At 47.7% G+C, this 19,352-nt stretch overlaps 1 protein-coding gene across 4 annotated transcripts in view; it reads left to right on the top strand.

The window, feature by feature from the left end:
* Positions 1-19,352, top strand: part of Asator (tau-tubulin kinase asator) — a 453,953-nt gene that overhangs the window by 294,575 nt on the left and 140,026 nt on the right. For all 4 annotated transcript variants that reach the window (XM_075698148.1, XM_075698147.1, XM_075698146.1 and 1 more), the window contains exon 2: positions 18-156. In XM_075698148.1, the coding sequence (XP_075554263.1) occupies positions 18-156 (139 nt within the window). The remainder of the gene's footprint in view (positions 1-17; positions 157-19,352) is intronic.

The following is a 19,352-nucleotide window of genomic DNA, read 5'->3' as shown; positions in this document are numbered from 1 at the left end:
CGGTTCTTTTTCTGCAGGTACAGTTATAATGGTGGCGGCACTGCGTCGTGCGACGAAGAGGAGGACGACAACAACAACCTGTCCAGCTACAGGATCACTATGACCAGCGAAGACCTTCTCCAGCCGGGACATGTCGTCAAAGAGCGGTGGAAAGTGGTCAGTGTGGCACTTGCGGTGTTTCAGCACTCGTGTGTCAGTGTGGTACAGTCAAACCCCATTGACCAGTATATAAATAGAAATTACGGTTGCCTAAAAAGAATAATTACGAAAAATAATTAGCTAAACTACCATAAACAAAATGACTTTATTTTTCCTGCAGACAATGTCCAGCTCTTTATATAATCCACCTGAGCAGAGCTAATGCCGGTATATGTACCTGGGGCGATTTTTCTTAAAATCTGCGTCAACTAAAGAAAAAGAGAAAGCCGCAGTTTCGCAGCAAAGTTTGAAGCTACAATATTCGAAATAAATGAAAGCAAATACTTAAAACCGCGCGTATTCGCTGGTAAATTTCAATTGAATCCGTTCTTGGTTAGAAAGCATTCTATTTGAATGCAACATTTCGAGGTTTTGATTAGTTCTCATTCGGTTGTGCAGGCGTTACGACAGAAAATAAGGTCGCGGAAAACCGCAAGGTTGTGGTTAGAAGTGTCGACTACATTTCTTGGAGGAAATTTACTCCGTCGACTGTATAGCCGACCATTCACTAAACATGGCGCGTTTTTATTTTATTATTCCTTGCAAAAAGCGCGCACGTTTCCAACTTGCAGTCGCTTGGGGCGCCAGATGGAGGCGCGCTCGTGCGAGGGAAAAATTCAGCTTGAGAGCGTTTCTGCAAAGCATGTGGAAAAGGTGCAGAAACCATTTATTTATTTATTTATTTACTTGTTTTTATTCATCATCATCTTCATCATCATCATCATCATCGTTATGCCCACTGCAGGGCAAAGGCCTCTCCCATACTTCTCCAACGACACCGGTCATGTACTAATTGTGGCCATGTTGTCCCTGCAAACTTCTTAATCTCATCCGCCCACCTAACTTTCTGCCGCCCCGTGCTACGCTTCCCTTCCCTTGGAATCCATTCCGTTACCCTTAGTGACCATCGGTTATCTTCCCTCCTCATTACATGTCCTGCCCATGCCCATTTGCTTTTCTTGATTTCAACTAAGATATCATTAACTCACGTTTGTTCCCTCACCCAATCTGCTCTTTTCTTATCCCATACCGTTACACCCATCATTCTTCTTTCCATAGCTAGTTGCGTCGTCCTCAATTTAAGTAGAACCCTTTTCGCAAGCCTCCAGGTTTCTGCCCCGTAGATGAGTACTGGTAAGACACAGCTATTATAAACTTTTCTCTTGAGGGATAATGGCAACCTGCTGGTCATGATCTGAGAATGCCTGTCAAACGCACCCTAGCCCATTCGTATTCTTCTGATTATTTCCATCTCATGATCCGGATCCACCGTCACTACCTGCCCTAAGTAGATGTATTCCCTTACCACTTCCAGTGCCTCGCTACCTATTGTAAATTGCTGTTCTCTTCCGAGACTGTTAAACATTACTTTAGTTTTCTGCGGAATATTTTTAGACCCACTCTTCTGCTTAGCCTCTCCAGGTCAGTGAGCATGCATTACGATTGGTCCCCTGAGTTACTAAGCAAGGCAATATCATCAGCGAATCGCAAGTTACTAAGGTATTCTCCATTAACTTTTATCCCCAATTCTTCCCAATCCAGGTCTCTGAATACCTCCTTTAAACACCCTGTGCATAGAATTGGAGAGATCGTATCTGCCTGCCTCACGCCTTTCTTCATTGGGATTTTGTTGCTTCCATTATGGAGGACTACGGTGGCTGTGGAGCCGTATAGACATCTTTCAGTATTTTTACATACGGCTCGTCTACACCCTGATTCCGTAATGCCTCCATGACTGCTGAGGTTTCGACAGAATCAAACGCTTTCTCGTAATCAATGAAAGCTATATATAAGGGTTGGTTATATTCCGCAAATTTCTCTATCACCTGATTGATAGTGTGAATATGGTCTATTGTTGAGCAGCCTCTACGGAATCCTGCCTGGTCCTTTGGTTGACGGAAGTCTAAGGTGTTCCTGATTCTATTTGCAATTATCTTAGTAAATAGTTTGTAGGCAACGGACAGTAAGCTGATCGGTCTATAATTTTTCAAGTCTTTGGCGTCCCCTTTCTTATGGATTGGGATTATGTTAGCGTTCTTCCAAGATTCCGGTACGCTCGAGGTCATGAGGCATTGCGTATACAGTGTGGCCAGTTTCTCTAGAACAATCTGCCCACCATCCTTCAACAAATCGGCTGTTACCTGATTCTCCCCAGCTGCCTTCCCCTTTTGCATAGCTCCCAAGGCTTTCTTTATTTCTTCCGGCGTTACCTTTGGGATTTCGAATTCCTCTAGACTATTCTCGCTTCCAATATTATCGTGGGTGCCACTGGTACTGTATAAATCTCTATAGAACTCCTCAGCCACTTGAACTATCTCATCCATATTAGTATTGATATTGCCGGCTTTGTCTCTTAACGCATACATCTGATTCTTGCCAATTCCTAGTTTCTTCTTCACTGCTTTTAGGCTTCCTCCGTTCCTGAGAGCATGTTCAATTCTATCCATACTATACTTCCTTATGTCAGCTGTCTTACGCTTGTTGATTAACTTCGAAAGTTCTGCCACTTCTATTCTAGCTGTAGGATTAGAGGCTTTCATAGATTGGCGTTTCATCATAACTGGATGTAGGGGCGTAGACCTGTACAACCTTCATTTTGTACCTCTTATTAAGTTTCACAACAAGACCTGCCACCCTCTCGTTAATGCAATAGAATTCCTGTATGTTACCAGCTATATTCTTATTAATCAGGAATCCGACTCCTAGTTCTCGTCTCTCCGCTAAGCCCCGGTAGCACAGGACGTGCCCGCTTTTTAGCACTGTATATGCTTCGTTTGGCCTCCTAACTTCACTGAGCCCTATTATATCCCATTTACTGCCCCCTAATTCCTCCAATAGCACTGCTAGACTCGCCTCACTAGATCACGTTCTAGCGTTAAACTTTGCCAGGTTCATATTCCAATGGCGGCCTGTCCGGAGCCAGTGATTCTTAGCACCCTCTGCTACGTCGCAGGTCTGACCGCCGCTGTGGTCAGTTGCTTCGCAGCTGCTGGGGACAGAGGGCCGGGGTTTGATTGTTGGTTGGTGTGTTCATTTAATACTATACTTTCCAGGCCAGAATGCATTACAGAAAGGAGTGGTATACATGACCATCAAATACATATATGTGCAGCAAGAAAGTATTAACACAACGTGTTGCTTACGGCTGTCTTAAAACCTGCAATGTCCGGAATGCGGGCGATGGAAGCAGGAAGGCGGTTCTAATCCAGGCTTGTTCTTTATATAAAGGAATGCTGGCACAAATTTGTTCGACAAGATGGTACACAAACTCAAAGTTTGTAATCACAAGGGGATGATATGTAGATGGACGCGTGATAAAACAGTATGGGGTTTTACGTGCCAAATCCACTCTCTGATTATGAGGCACGCCGTATTGGAGGACTCCCGAAATTTTGACCTTCTGGGGTTCTTTAACGTGCGCCTAAATTTAAGTAGACGGGTGTTTTCACATTTCACCTCCATGGAAATGCGGCCGCCGTGGCCGGCATCCGATCCCGGGACCGCGTGCTCAGCGAAATGATTGATCTTATCAAATAGTGACAAGGATCAGAGTTTGTTTTGGTAGAATGCACAGCGTTTACCCAGCTACGATAAATATGTGAAATTGGTTACCTGCTCGAGCTCACCAGGCATAACCTAAAAAATGGCTGTGGCTTAGCTAAGGTTAAGCCCAGGATGCGAAGCATACTAGCCTTTATTTTAGTTGTTGAACCACTGTTTAGCCTGGTGAACTGCTGTTGCTTGGCTATATTTGGTTCGGCTAGACGAAGAAACAACTCATGCGTTACTCTGCTTCGCCTTCAAGAGTGGAACGCGACAGCGTTCCCGTCGACCCGCCAAGGGGTGTAAGACAATGGGCTACGGCGCAGCGACTACACGCCCCGCATTGGACGCGGTGAGCGTCGAGCAACGCAGCGTTCGGCGCGGCAACGAAATGTGCGCCTGAGCAAGCGACGCAGGCCTGAGCCTTAAGAGGAAGCTTTAGCTCGGGCCCAACTCCGACGCGGCCTATTCAAATACATGTAAAACGCAAAAACGTTTTTATGAGATAACCCCTGGACCGATTTTGATGAAATTTCTTGAATTTGAAAGAGAAAGTTAAATTCTAGTGACTGTTGGAAGCGGAATTTCGATTTAGGGCTTGAATTTTCCTAAAACGATTTTCAAATATTTGACCGTTTGGAAAAAATAGAAGCACGAAGTTTACAAATTGATAGCTATGCATCAAGAACTGATATCGCGGTTCTGTAAACGGCATCCATTAGATCATTCAAAGCGGACAAATTCAATATGTCATTTTACATCTTACATGAATTTGTTACGTTGGTTACAACGGTTTTACAAAAGTTGTATTTCCCTATGATTAAATTTTTTTATATTCATGTGTAACATATCAATTTTGTGCGCTATGGATGTACTTTTAGATGCAATTCACAGAATTGTATTATAATCTTTAGTGGTTGAGTTACAGAGTTGTAAACTTGATAGTTTCGTTTTTTGAAAATTTTTGATTTTCGCAAATTTTTAATAAAAGATTGACGACCTAACTCAAAAATTCGAAACCAACAGTCACTAGATTTCAAGTTTTTCTTTTAAATGCAACAAACCTCGTCAAATTTGGTGCAGTGGTTGCCGAGAAAAACGAATTCTCCTTTTACATGTATTTAGATAGGAGCACTCGAGCTAAAGCTTCCTCTTTTAGGCCAAGTTATACTCCGACGTTCTCGGCGCGCGGGCTAGCGGCGGTTGCGGTCGGTTACGTCACGTCGGCGACGCCCCGCCAAGCGCAAGTCCGACGCTCTACACTCCAACCGGCAGCCGCTGCACCGAGCGCCCCGAGATCGCGCGTTGCCACAGCAACCGTCCCAACGCATGCGCAGAGAATCAACACCGCGGACGCGCGCCGCCCGCCGTTTTGTTTCTCTTTTTTTTTTTCTCGAGATCGCGCGCGTTTTGCTTCTACGTGCGGAACGCCGGGAACGCTTCGCCGACGCGGCCCGGCGCGGCCGGCGAAAAATAGGAGCGGAGCTATTCATGCGCCGGAGACGTTGGAACGCGCCCGACGGCGCCGGTCACGCCGGTTACGTCGTGTCGCCGGAGTATAGATGCCAGTTTTTCTCCAGCGTGGCGTCGCGGAGTTCGACGCGCGCGCGCGCGCACGCTACGTCGGAGTATATCTGCGCCTATATATAGAAACAGCTCGTTTCTCAGGCAACACCGCATTCACTAGAGGCGCTTTTGTACCGCTTTGAAGCATCGTACTCGTGGCTCAGTGGTAGCGTCTCCGTCTCACACTCCGGAGACCCTGGTTCGATTCCCACCCAGCCCATCTTGCAAGAGTTGAGCCAAAGCCACCTACAAACAAGCGCAGCTGCTTATATACCGCCGCGACGCCGCGAGCGACGGCGCGAGTTGGAGCCCCGTTTCTCCTCTGTCGTGACGTCACGGTGTCACGTGGTCAGCCTTGAAGGCGACGGCGCGAGTTGGAGCCCCGTTTCTCCTCTGTCGTGACGTCACGGTGTCACGTGGTATTGAAGGCGACACCGCCGCGCCTGAGGAGCTGGGTTGAGCTCTAGTAATATGCTTCGCATAAAAATCTGGCTGGTAAAGATGGCTGGAAAATTGGTGCCACAAAGCAAAGGAAAACATGCAAAGCAGCAAACTTTCTGTTGCGAGCAATGTCGCTTCGAATATTAAAGTACACCAGACAGGTTAAAAATTGGAGGACGCTTAAGCTTCGCCTTCACGAGTGGAACGCGAGAGCGTTCCCGTCGACCCGCCAAGGGGTGTAAGACAATGGGCTACGGCGCAGCGACTACTCGCCCCGCATCGGACGCGGTGAGCGTCGAGCAACGCAGCGTTCGGCGCGACAACGAAATGTGCGCCTGAGCAAGCGACGCACGCCTGAGCCTTAGAAACAGCTCGTTTCTAAGGCAACACCGCGTTCACTAGAGGCGCTTTTGTACCGCTTTGAAGCATCGAACTCGTGGCTCAGTGGTAACGTCTCACACTCTGGAGACCCTGGTTCGATTCCCACCCAGCCCATCTTGGAAGTTGCTTTTTATTTATGAAGTGCCTGCAGTGATTTATCGCTCACGGCCAACGCCGCGGACGCCGACACCGACGACACCGGCTTTTCTGCGACACGAGCTCCTTAACGCTATCGCGTTAAAATTGCGAGCTTGCTGGCACGTGCCGCCAACTTGGTTCAAAGGGGATGCGCACGTGGTGGGGATTACTTCCCATAATGTCCACTGGTGCAGCGCTCATCTCGTCGCGACTCTGTGCTGTGTCCCTCTTCTAGCGCTGTGAAATCTGCTCAAATGCACGCATTTACTCCGCGATCATTTATTGCGCTTAGATATTTAAGCGTATATATATATATATATATATATATATATATATATATATATATAGCGTACAATCTGTAATCTGCGCTCGTTACGGATACATATACCTGTTATCACCTTGTTTGGTGCTATTAAATAATTTCCAAGACGCCATCAACGAATTAATGCGCTTTCCCACAATGATTTCGAGAATTACCATGGTAGCCTTCTCGTGCCACACAGATAGTCTCAAATTGTCATGCGGTTGTTCCTGTGGCTAAAGTACAATGAAGAAGCTCCGAAGGAAGGAAGGAAGGAAAGAAACATTTATTTTTGAAAAAGATAATTAGGTGAGCGTGGTCGGGCCCCCTAGTCCAAGGCTTCACTGGTGCGAGCGGCTCGCTGGCCTTGGTCCAGGGGAGGGACTTGGCTCTCCTTCGAGACGAGATAACTTTTTGTGAACGATCTGCCTTCATTTGTTAATTTCTGATCCAGGTTGTTTACAGACGACTGCATTTCGCACAAATGAATGACGTCGGACAATGGCAACATCACCTTAAATGCTGCCTTAGAGGCAGTTTCAGTGTGGTGCAGTGACTGGCAAATGCATATGAACAAAAAAAAGTCGGCTTTTTTACCCGTAACTATAAAAAAGCCTTCATCCGATATTAAAGTTGAGAAGCACGAAGACCTAGGAGTCATATTGTCATAAGATCTACGATAGGCTTCTCATATTTGATATAACACATCATCTACGCTAAAAGAACTGCTTTTTCTAAAAAGACGATTACAGCTAACACCACCAGACAAAAGATTACTCGCCTATATTACACTTATCAGACCCATCCTGGAACAGGCAAACACTGTTTGGGTTCCGTACATAAAGAAGGAAACTAACCAACAGGCTCGAAGGAATTGCAAGAAAAGCGTTTACACATCTTTAACAAATTTAGCCGAACAGATTCGCCCGCAGAACTGGTCAAGAAGGCTGGGTTACTAACCATAAGAGACCGGCCAAAATTGGCACAATTAAACGGACACTGAAGGCAAATATTAAGACAAGCTGAAGTGACCAATTAATCTTCTAGAAACTCTAACACGTCAATATTGTTACGGGGGTGTTGGTAGTAGAGACAGGCTGTATTTACAATGGATATACAAGCAGAGTCAACGGAATGGCGGACTAGCAACAACACGCAGCAGCCAGCGTCTCGGTATCTTATTTTTCCTCTCTCTTCTTTTATCCTTCCGTAACAGGATCGCCAGCTGCTGAAGCGCCGTGTCAGCGCATGGTAGGCGAAGAACTGCGAGCGAAGTATGGCTTCAGGTGCGAAACGCGAACGATGTCAACAGGCGGCGGGATTGAGGATGGATGAAACTGTAGCGGCGAAATCTCGTAATTTACTCGCTAACTTGACGTAGAACTTCATAAGGCCCTGTGCAGCGAGAGAGAAGTTTCTGGATGAGGCCGACCCAATGACATGGTGACCAAAGGAGCATCCAAGCACTTGGATGAACTGAACATCACGATGGTACCGGTCCTAACGCTCCTTTTGCATATGCCGCGAGGCTAATAAATGAGATAGGGTGTCTTGGTGTGCCATGTGAACGCGATCGACGACTTCACTAGCGTACTGAGTGGCAACACGTGGCACAGAATGTATGATGGTGTCAAACGGCAATGTGGGGTCGCGACCATACAAAAGATAAAAGTATGAATATCCTGGGTCTCACGTCGGGACGAGTTATACGTGAATGTCACGTAGGCCAGCGTGGCGTCCCAGTCGCGGCGATCGTTGGAAACGTACATCGACAGCATCTCTTTGAGTGTTCGGTTGAGACGTTCCGTAAGACCGTTCGTTTGTGGTTGGTAGGCGGTGGACAGCTTGTGTTCAGTGACACAAAAGCGGAGGCGGTCGTCGACAACTCGAGACAAGAGCGAGCGGCCGCGGTCTGTAACTTTGGAGGTGCACCGTGCTAGAAAATGACGTCGTGAAGGAGGAAATTGGCTACGTCAGTTGCGGAACTACTCGGCAACGCCTTTGTTATCGCGTAGCGTGTCGCGTAATCAGTAACGATAGCGATCCACTTATTCCCTCTAGTCGCCGTCGAAAAAGGGCCAAGCAGGTCAAGGCCTACGTGAAAGCAAGGTTCAGAGGGAACTTCAATTTGATAGAGTCGTCCGACAGGTCGCAGGGTAGGTTTCTTCCGGCGCTGACACAATTCGCAATTGCGACATAAAGATGCACAGAGCGCTAGAGACCCGACCAGAAGCACAATCGTCGTACACTGTGGTATGTACGCAAAACTGCAAGGTGTCCCGCCGTCCGTGCATCGTGAAGTTGTTCGAGAACGACGGATCGCAGATGACGAGGAACGACAAGGAGCAACTCAGGGCCGTCAGGGTTGATATTGTGGCGGTAGAGGATGCCGTCGTGCAGCACGAACATGCGGCATGTGCCGTTGGTGCTGCCAGATTGCACTCCCGTGATGATGTGCTGTAAGGATGCGTCGCGTTGTTGTTCAGTGGGCATGTGCGTCATGTCAGTCAGTGTCATCACGCAGGTCATCGGATCATGCGCAGCAGGTTCGGGAGGATCCACGGGGTGACGAGAGAGGCAGTCAGCGTCCTTGTGTATTCGTCCAGACTTATAGTTGACAACAAACGAAAATTGGTGGAGCCGCAAAGCCCAGCGACCAAGCCGTTCTGTGAGGTACCGGAGTGAAGACAGCCAACAGAGGGCGTGGTGGTCTGTTACGACTGAAAACGTGCGGCCGTACAAGTATGACCGCAACATGGCGACAGCCCAAACTAAAGCCAAGCGCTCCCGCTCGGTCATCGATTAATTTCTCTCGGCAGGTGACAACAGCCGGCTGGCGTAAGCTATCGCGCACTCGGTACCATTCTGCTGTTGGGCGAGAACAGCGCTGATGCCGTGGCCGCTTGCGTCAGTGTAGACTTCGGTCGGTGCAGACGGATCAAAGTGGGCAAGTATGGAAGTGGAGGCCGGAAACCCGATGAGAGCGGTGAACGCGTGAGCTTGCTCAGGGCCCCATGAGAATGGCGTGTTCTTTAGATCTGTCAAAGGCCGAGCAACGTCGGCGAAGTTTTTGACGAAACGCGAAAGTAAGAACATAGGCCGACGAAAAGCGCACGTCAGAAGCAAAACGTGGTACAGGGAAACTGCGAACGGCGTGAAGTTTTTCTGGATCAGGTTGCACACCGGATGCGTCAACGAGGTGTCCCAACACAGTAATCTGATCTGCGCCCGAATTGGCATTTCATGGAGTTCATTTGGTGGCCGGCTTTTGAGAAGACCGCAAGAATTGCAGCGAATCGGGTAAGGTGGCTGCCGAACTTGGAAGAAAAAACAATAACTTCGTCAAGGTAAAAAGGCACGTGGTCTATTTCTAGCCTCGCAGAAGAGAGTCCACCGTACTTTCAAATATCACAGGAGCATTGCATAGACCAAAGGGCATGACTTTGAACTGATATAAACCATCAGCTGTGATGAAGACCGTCTTCTCGCAGTCCATTCCATCAACCGATATCTGCCACTAGCGGGATCCAAGATCAAGGGACGAGAACAATTTAGCTCCGTGCAAGCAGTCCAAGGCGTCATCGATGCGTGGTAGTGGGTAGAAGTCTTTTCCGGTGATCTTTTTTAAGTGGCTATAATGGACGCAATAACGCCAGGAGCAATCTTTTTTTTCTCAGGCGAAGCCCGAGGGCTGGCACATGGTTCAATATCCTCTGTTAGAAAATTTAGTCCACTTTTGATTGGGTGACTCGATGTTGAGCATGCGATACACGATACGGGCGCCGACGAATAGGATTTGTGTCCCCAGTGTTGATACGGTGGCGAACAACAGATGTTTGTCCTAAAGGCCTGTCGCCGCAATCAAAGATGTCACAGTACAATTCGAGGAGGAGACATATGTCCGTGGCCTGTGCAGATCGGGTGCAACCATCGTCGCGAAGTCATCCCTTAGGGAAAAAGGCTGTGAGCTTGAATTAGCGCTAAGAAACCACTCTCTGTATTCAGACTTTCAATGTCAAATTTGGAAGTATTAGAAACGCTGGCGAAGAACATGCCGGCTGGAAACACTTGAAGGCACAGGCTGAAATTCTGAAGCAGCAAAACGACGCCGTTATTAACCCTTTACTGCACCTTGTTGCATTTACGCAACATTCTGATGAACGGCGTTAAAAGCCGAATCAAGGTCAGTTTGGAGCTTCCTGTACACGTTGTTGCATATCCGCAACATTGGTCTGTAAAACGCGGCACTTTGTGTTGCAATCTGTGCTAATTCTTTGCATCTTCCACCAAAACAAACGTGGCGGAGGCTGCGCGCGCCCACGAGCAGTGATATAGGTAAGTTTTACAAATTGTAAATGTATTTCTCCATAAGACAAAGCGCAAAAAAAATTGTTACGCTATGCTCAACATCCTTCTGACTCTGTAGGTTCAAAAAAACATTGTAATTTCGGAATAGTTTGTTCCTGGCGACAGAATGTTGCTATGTTGCACAAATGCAACAACGTGTACATGGTTTATTTTCTTCGGAATAGTGAAATGGCTCCGAAACGCTGGTATGGCCCAGCAATTCCTTTTGATAGTGAAGGCAGTGACTATTCAATTAGTCACGACAGCCACGAGTGTAAGTCTGTTTCGATTCAATATGTGGACAAGATGTTCTCTGGTCGAATTTCCTTTTTTCTTTTCAAAAGTACGCTGTGCCTCCGCACGGTGCCGTGTCACGACGTCACGGGCACAGCTTTACGTCTTTGCTTTGATGTTCTACATTTTGACAATAACCCGAAAACACTACATTGTTTCCTGGCTGGACGGGAATCTGCATGACGCACTGCACGAAGTGTGGGAACCACCTGTGCTGCACAAGCATGTACAAGTGCTTCTTTTTGTTCCACACTAAATCATAGGTGCACCAATGATTGTCTCGTGCAAATAAGCATCTGAGTATGAATCGCACTAAATCTATCTTTTACTTTCAACTTCTTCTTTATTTGCACATTGTTGCAAATATGCAACATACCCTTTTTCTGCAAATTGAAACCACAGACATTCGCTAAAGTAAGTTTCCACGGGAGTACAGATACTATTATGCTTCCCTACAACTCCATGAATATTATCTTGAGGAAACAAAAAATTGTGCAGTAAAGGGTTAATAAGCGTCACCAGCATATGCGGAAGAGCAACGCTCCTGTTGAAAAGCACGTCGATGATGAGGCGAAGGACATATTTTCCATTTCTGCTGAAACCCGCAAGGTGGAGAGAACTTATTACTAAAGGGAAAATCAGACATCCACCCGTTCGTAGCAATTGCTACAAAGGAAACCCATACGGATTCCTCGAAAGAAAACCCTCCCATTTAAAGAAAAATTCGTCCTGGTTCGGGACTCGAGCCCGGGACCACCACCTTTCCTGGGCAGGCGCTCTGCCGCCTGAGCTAACCAGGCGGCTAGCAGATGGCAGGGCGAAGTGGAATTTGTCAACAACTCGAAGCAAAGGCAAGAGCTTGAAGTAATAGTTCTGCGGAAACCCATAAGGTGGAGAGAAGTAATTAATAAAGGAAAAAACCAGACATCCACCCGTTCGTAGCAGTTGCTACAAAGGAAACCCATACGGGTTCCTCGAAAGATAAGCCTCGCATTAGAAGAAAAATTTGTCCTGGTCCGGGACTCGAACCCGGGACCACCGCCTTTCCGGGGCAGCAGCTCTACCATCTGGGCTAACCAGGCGACTAGCATATGGCAGGGCATAGTCGAATTTGTCAGCAACTCGAAGCAAAAGCAAGAGCTTGACGAAATAGTTCTGCGGAAACCCGCAAGGTGGAGAGAAGTAATGAATAAAGGGAAAATTAGACATCCACGCGTTCGTAGCAATTGCTACAAAGGAAAGGACATATTCACCGTGAGGAATCTGTGGCTGTGTGGTCAAAGCGACGTAACTGACTGCCTCAGGCTACAGACGCAGATCTTGAAGAGAAGAAAAGTGCGTTGGGGCGGTGCTCGGAGCATCGGCGACTTGAGGCAGTTCCAACAGAAGAACGCCGGTTGCGCAGTCGGTAAGAGCGGAATGATTGGGTAAAACGTCTAATCCAAGGATAAAGTTGTGAGGGCAGTTGTTGATCACAGCAAAGAGAACGGAAGTAGGGCGTCCGGCTATACTTAAGCGCGCAGTACACATTCCGATAACAACCAGCAGGCCGCTGTCGGCCACACGAAGCACTCGGGCTGCTGCTGGAGTGACGACCTTCTTTAAACGTCTACGTAGGCTGGCCTCATCACAGATACAGGGCTCCAGTGTCGACGAGCGTTTCGACAGGTACGCCGTCTATTTTAACGTCAGTTACACTTCTCTTTGTGGGCACAGACAGAGGATTTGCTGCAGTAGTATGTAATGCAGCACCACCTCCGAGGGCTGCATTTCTTAGTTTTCCGAAAAGTTGCAGCCAAAAGCCACAGGGGACGAAAGGCGACGTAGAGGCGAACGAGAAGATGGGTGACGCTTTTGCGGTGAACGAGACTGGTGTCCGCGCGGCGATGGTGAGCGCCTGTACCACGTGTTCCTAGCAGAGGTGTCGGCGCTGTTAGTCTCGGCGGTGGGCGAAACATTGCGGGTATTTCCATTAAAACGGCTCAGGTTGGTAGGCGTGCGCGGTATCGAGGGCCACGAGTTGCGACAGTATCGGGCGACATGACCAATGTGGCGACAGGTGAAACATTGTCTGGTTGCCGGCAGTTCTTCACAAATTCGGGTTGCGATAACGCGGAGAGAAGCGTCGTGGTGGAGCGAAAATAGTAGTACGGCGTTCTTTGAATTTGGGGTTGGCGACAGCACAGACAGAATGTAGGCCAGTGCTTTCAAGTTCCTGGCGAGCGTTGGCTTGTACGAGGGGAACTGAAAAGAGGTAGCATCAGGGCTACTTGAACAGAAAGCTGCGGGCGCCATCGCATCTAGTTCACGTCAAAAAATTCGCACCACGTGTTCTGACGTCGACGCATGCTGCTGTGAGAGCTGATCTTCACACGTCGACGTTGCAGTAGTATTGGGAAGTCTGGCGAATGGTTGTAGGACGCGTCGGCTTCTGGCCTGCACGTATTGTCAGCACTCTTTGATGATAGCATCAATTGTAGAGCAGTTTTTCCAGATGAGCAGATTAATGGCGTTGTCAGCAATTACCTTGAGTACATGCCCTACCTTCTCAGCTTCTGTCATGTCGTGATCGGCTTTACGACAAAGCGCCAGTACGAGTTGGATGTACGAAACATAGGACTCCGTGGGGTATTGGGCACGGGAGGCCAGTTCCTGCTTTGCGGTAATTTTACGGCCGGCTGGTTTGCCAAACAACTCAGTCAACTTCTTTTTTGCATTGGTCCCCAGTTGGTCAGCTCCTCTTCATCGTTTTCAGACCACACCCTTGCCGTGCCTTTTAGGTAGAACAACAGATTAGCTAGCATAAGCGTAGGGTCCCATCTGTTCATTCCACTCACGCGTTCGTAGATAGCCACCCACTCTTCAACGTCGGCGCCATCAGTCCTGCAGAAAGTTCCGGGATCCGTGGGTTGCACAACGACAACCGAAAGTGACAGCGACGTAGCTGGCGATGGTGACGTTGGAGGCGGAAACGACGTTGATCGCGCGTGCTCACCGTTATTCATGTATAGGACGCTGATGCGACGTCTACTGCGGAGCTGGGTTTGCAGCCGTGGTACCCCGCACATCCACAAATATGTTACGGGGATGTTGGGAGTATAGACAGACTGTATTTACAATGTATATTCAAGCAGAGGCAATTAGGTTAAGATCGCCGACTAGCAACAACACGGAGCAGCCAGCGTCTCGCGATCTTCTTCATTTCTCTTCTTTTTTCCCTCCCTAACAATATTATCGGGAACACAGTCTTAATAATCAAGAAATTGAGGTAAGTACACGACATGACTAGAGACTCCCCCGAGAATTTGAAGCACTTGTCCGATGACGAATGTGCTCCTCATCTAAATTCTGTCAATAGCACTTAACCACTCGTTGCAAAAAGCATGCCTGTATTGTACTACAGGACCAAAGAAAATGCTACTTGTACAGTTCTACTTCGTTTCTTGACAAAAGAACTTATTGATTTTACGGTTAATGACGAGGGTGGTCGAAAGATTTTGTTTTCTCTCGACTCCGCCCCGCCCACGATATCGCGTTTCAGTAGTCTCGTTATCGCGTAGTGCTCCGCTGGACTTGCTGGGTCCAAAACTCGCACAAACTGCAAGCAGCAGAGAATTCAATTTCGATGTGATTTCGCGAGATACCCGAGCGTTCTACGCCGCTTGATCAAAACGCAGCTGCAGCAGCGAATCCACCAATCCCTCTTGGCTAAGTACCGCCGCCTGTCGGGCGCCGTTTTAGTGACCGATGGCAGCAAACATACAATTATCGTCATCATCATCATCATCATCATCATCTGGCTACGCCCACTGCAGGGCAAAGACCTCTCCCATACGTCTCCAACTACCCCCGTCATGTGCTAATTGTGGTCATAACGTCCCTGCAAACTTCTTAATCTCATCCGCCCACCTAACTTTCTGCCGCCCCCCGCTGCGCCTCCCTTCTCTTGGAATCCAGTCCGTAACCCTTAATGAGCATCGGTTGTCTTTCCTCCTCATTAGATGCCATGCCCATGCCCCCCGCCCCCCATTTCGTTTTCTTGATTTCAACTAAGATGTCAGTAACTCGGGTTTGTTCCCTCACCCACTCTGCTCTCTTCTTATCCCTTAACGTTATACCCATCCTTCTTCTTTCCATACCACGTTGCGTCGTCCTCAATTTAAGTAAAACCCTTTTCGTAAGCCGCCAGGTTTCAGCCCCGTAGGTGAAGTACTGGTAAGGTAAAGCTGTTATACACTTTTCTCTTGAGTGATAATGGCAACCTGCTGTTCATGATCTGAGAATGCCTGTCAAACGCACCCAGCCCATTTTTATTCTTCTGATTATTTCAGTTTCATGATGCGAATCAGCGGTAACTATCTGTCCTAAGTAGATGAATTCCCTTAACACTTCCAGTGCCTCGCTACCTATCGTAAACTGTTGTTCTTACCCGAGACTGTTAAGAGGAAGCTTTAGCTCGGGCCCAACTCCGACGCGGCCTATTCAAATACATGTAAAACGCAAAAACTATTTTCTGTGATAAACCCTGGACCGATTTTAATGAAATTTGCTGCATTTGAGAAAGAAAGTTAACGTGTAGTGACTGCCGGAAGCGCAATTTTGATTGATTGCCTGAAATTTGTTAAAGGAATATTTAAGAATTCGGAAGTTTGAAAAAGAACATAGACCCACGAAATTTATAAACTAATAGCTCGGCACCGAGAACAGATACTGCGGTTCTGTAAACGGCATCCATTACATCAGTCAGAGCGCACAAAATTGGTATGCCATTTTATATCTTACGTGAATTTGTTACGTTGTTTACAAGGATTCTGCAAAAGCTTTATTTCCGAACTACAGAATTTTTTAGACTAATTTGTAACATATCAATTTAGTCCGCTTTTGTTGTACTGTCATATGTAATTCACAGAAGTGTGATATCATTTTGCCTTGCTGAGTAACAGAGTTGTAAACTTGACAGTTTTGTTCTCTGAACATTTTCGATTTTCGCCATATTTAATGAAAAAGTAACGACAGAAATCAAAAATTCGAAACAAAAGGTCACTAGATTTGACGTTTTTTCTTTTAAATGCAACAAACTTTGCCGAATTCGGTGCAGTGGTTGCCAAAAAAACGAATTCTCGTTTTACATGTATTTAGATAGGAGCACCAGAGCTCAAACTTCTCCTTAAACATTACTTCAGTTTTCTGCGGATTAATTTTTAGAGCCACCCTTCTGCATTGCCTGTCCAGGTCAGGCAAAATGCATTGCAATTGGTCCCCTGAGTTACTAAGCAAGACAATATCATCAGCGAATCGCAAGTTACTAAGATATTCTCCATTAACTTTTATCCCCAATTCTTCCCAATCCAGGGCTCCGAATACCTCCTGTAAACACGCTGTGAATAGCATAAGAGAGATCGTATCTCCCTGCCTGAGGCCTTTCCTATTTGGGGTTTTGTTGCTTTCTTTATGGAGGACTGCGTTGGCTGTGAATCCGCTATAGATATCTTTCAGTATTTTTACATACTGCTGGTCTACACTGCTAGAGTTGGCATCTCGCACCACATACAGAAAGGACTTTTCTCTCACGCGACCTTGTTCATCGAAATGAGGCGTGACTTCTCGTGCGATGGTTGGCGTCCTGCACCACGTGCCAGAAAGAACCTTCTCTCACCCGACTTTCTTCCACCGGGCCTCGTCGAAATGAAGCGCGATTTCCTCATTCGCCATGACCATTTCGAGTGTCTGCCGGTCTGGCGGAAGCCCCGCATTGTAGAGGCCTCTTTCGTGTGTGTGTGTGTGTGTGTGTTTGTGTGTGTGTGTGTGTGTGTGTGTGTGTGTGTGTGTGTGTGTGTGTGTGTGTGTGTGTGTGTGTGTGTGTGTGCGTGCGTGCGTGCGTGCGTGCGTGCGAGTTTAGATAGGCCCTTTCCTCGAACAAACTACAGGAGAACTTCCACGAACCCACAACGCGCAGAAGGGACGGACAGGCGTTTACAATTCCAGGAGAAGACATGGCCTCCTCCTTGCAGCAGGCTCGGTATAACCAGAGGAGGGGCCCTCTTTCTGTGTCCGTCACGTGACGTCGACGGAAGCAAGAACCCTCCTACGATTGTGGAGAGCCTATTTAAGGGGCTCCGAAATGTACTTTGATCGCTTCGTGCTCTTCTCATTTTCTTTCACCAACTTTTGAATAAACCGTGCAAGTTTCACACTAGAAATCGTATCGCCCTTGCTTGGTCGCCATGGTCTACCGGATGCCTGCAGCCCGCTGACAACGCCACGCTACCCAATAAGTAACGTCGTTCGAACTTCAATAGGCAGGCGTCGCTATAACTCGGGAGCAGTACGATACGCTACCCTGGAGTACGCAAAAAAACTGACTGGCAGCGATTGGGATACGGAACCCTGGAGACCACAACTTGGACGACAACTACGAGATCATAGCCTCTTTGTCCTGGCGACAAAGTTCGTAAGGAAGGTGCCTGGATTCATGACTGCATATGGTGAGTGCACGGCTTTCCTTCAGTAAGATATCACTTGGCTGTACATATTTGTTTGGAAAGTACAGTGCAGTGATTTTTTTTTATCCGTTGACGGAAGTTTTCAGTACGTCAAGGTTATAGAGTGAAGAGTTAGCAGCACTAAGGGCAGCTATGAACTTGAAGGCATTCAAGAAGCCGGAATTGTTGAGCTTGGCCAAAGAGTTGGGCCTCCAAATTGCCGAATCAAAGAGAAAGCCGGAGATCATTGAGGCGATCGAAGCGATCGGGGTTGACGACGATGAACTGAAGCAATGCCTAGAGAGTATTGCAGAGAAAGAGGAAGAGCGTAAGCGCTTAGAAGAAAAAGAGGAGCGCGACCGTGTTGCACGCGACGCACTCGAAATGAAGCGCCTAGAGATTGAGCTCCTGAAAGCTCAAAATTCTGAAAGACCTACCCCAGAGGCACGTGAAAGCGAGCGCAGATTGACAGACTTTATGGCACCCTATGCAGTAGGAGGGGACATAGGCCTTTTTCTGGTACAATTTGAGCGCACGTGTGAAAAGGCGAAATTCGCGAGAACCACGTGGCCGCAACGCTTGCTTACGTTACTGCCACGTGAGCTGATATCATCGCCCGCATGGGGAAAGAAGAAGCAGAGGACTTCGATGAAGTCAAAGCGAAGCTGTTTAAAAAGTACAGATTGTGAGCGGAAGCATTCAGGGGAAAATTCTTGGAAGTCGAAAAGACCAAAAGCGAGTCATACTCAGATTTTGCATACACCTTGGAGGTAAACCTGAAGGAATGGCTCAGAGAAGAGGGTGCACTCGGCGACGCCGGAAAGACAATGCAGTGCGTTGCTTTAGAACAGTTCTACCGCCGGCTGCCAGTAAACATCAAGTATTGGATTCAGGATAGGCCTGGCGTAGACACTATCACGAGAGCGGCCGATCTCGCTGAGGAGTATGTAACTCGCCGTGCGGACGAAGGCAATGAAGCTCTTAAGAAGGAGATGAATAAATACACACCCGACAAGCCAAAGCGATGGTCAAAGTCGAGTCTGTATAAAACAATGGAAAGGTCAGATTCGGTGAAAACTAATGACGAGGACAGCGAGGGAGAAAAGGAACCACCCGAACGGAGTGCAGAAAGGCAGAAGGAAAAAACTTTTGAGGCAAAGAAACCAGTAGTTTGCTACAACTGCCAGCAAACGGGGCATATCTTCGTGGGGTGCAGAAATCCCAAACTTGTGTTGATGTCACTAACTAGTAACGTAGAAAATCTGAACTTGATAGAACCATACATTCGAGACCACTAGGTAAACAGCAAACCATGTAGAGTGCTTCGCGACTCGGCAGTCACAATGGACGTAGTGCATCCGCCGTACGTAGAGGAAGGCCAATTCACAGGAGAATGAGCTTCGATAAGGCAAGCCGTAGAGGCCTCCAGTGTTTGTCTCCCTGTGACCAAGATTCGTATCGAAGGCCCTTTTGGAGTACTGGACACTGAAGCCGCCGTCTCGGCACATCTCCCGCCGCAGTATCCGTATTTGTTTTATAACAAATCAGAGGATTTGCTACCACGCAAGGGAATCGGGTTTAGTGAGGGAACAGTGCAAGCCCTAACTCGTTCCAAGGCAAGGGAGCTCGCGGTCAAGGCAGTGTACGAATGTCCAGTGGTG

This window comes from Dermacentor variabilis, chromosome 7 (assembly GCF_050947875.1).
Source record: "Dermacentor variabilis isolate Ectoservices chromosome 7, ASM5094787v1, whole genome shotgun sequence".
NCBI lineage: Eukaryota > Metazoa > Arthropoda > Arachnida > Ixodida > Ixodidae > Dermacentor > Dermacentor variabilis.
Note: the sequence above shows the minus strand (reverse complement) of the source record. Positions and strands in the feature narration are given on the sequence as shown.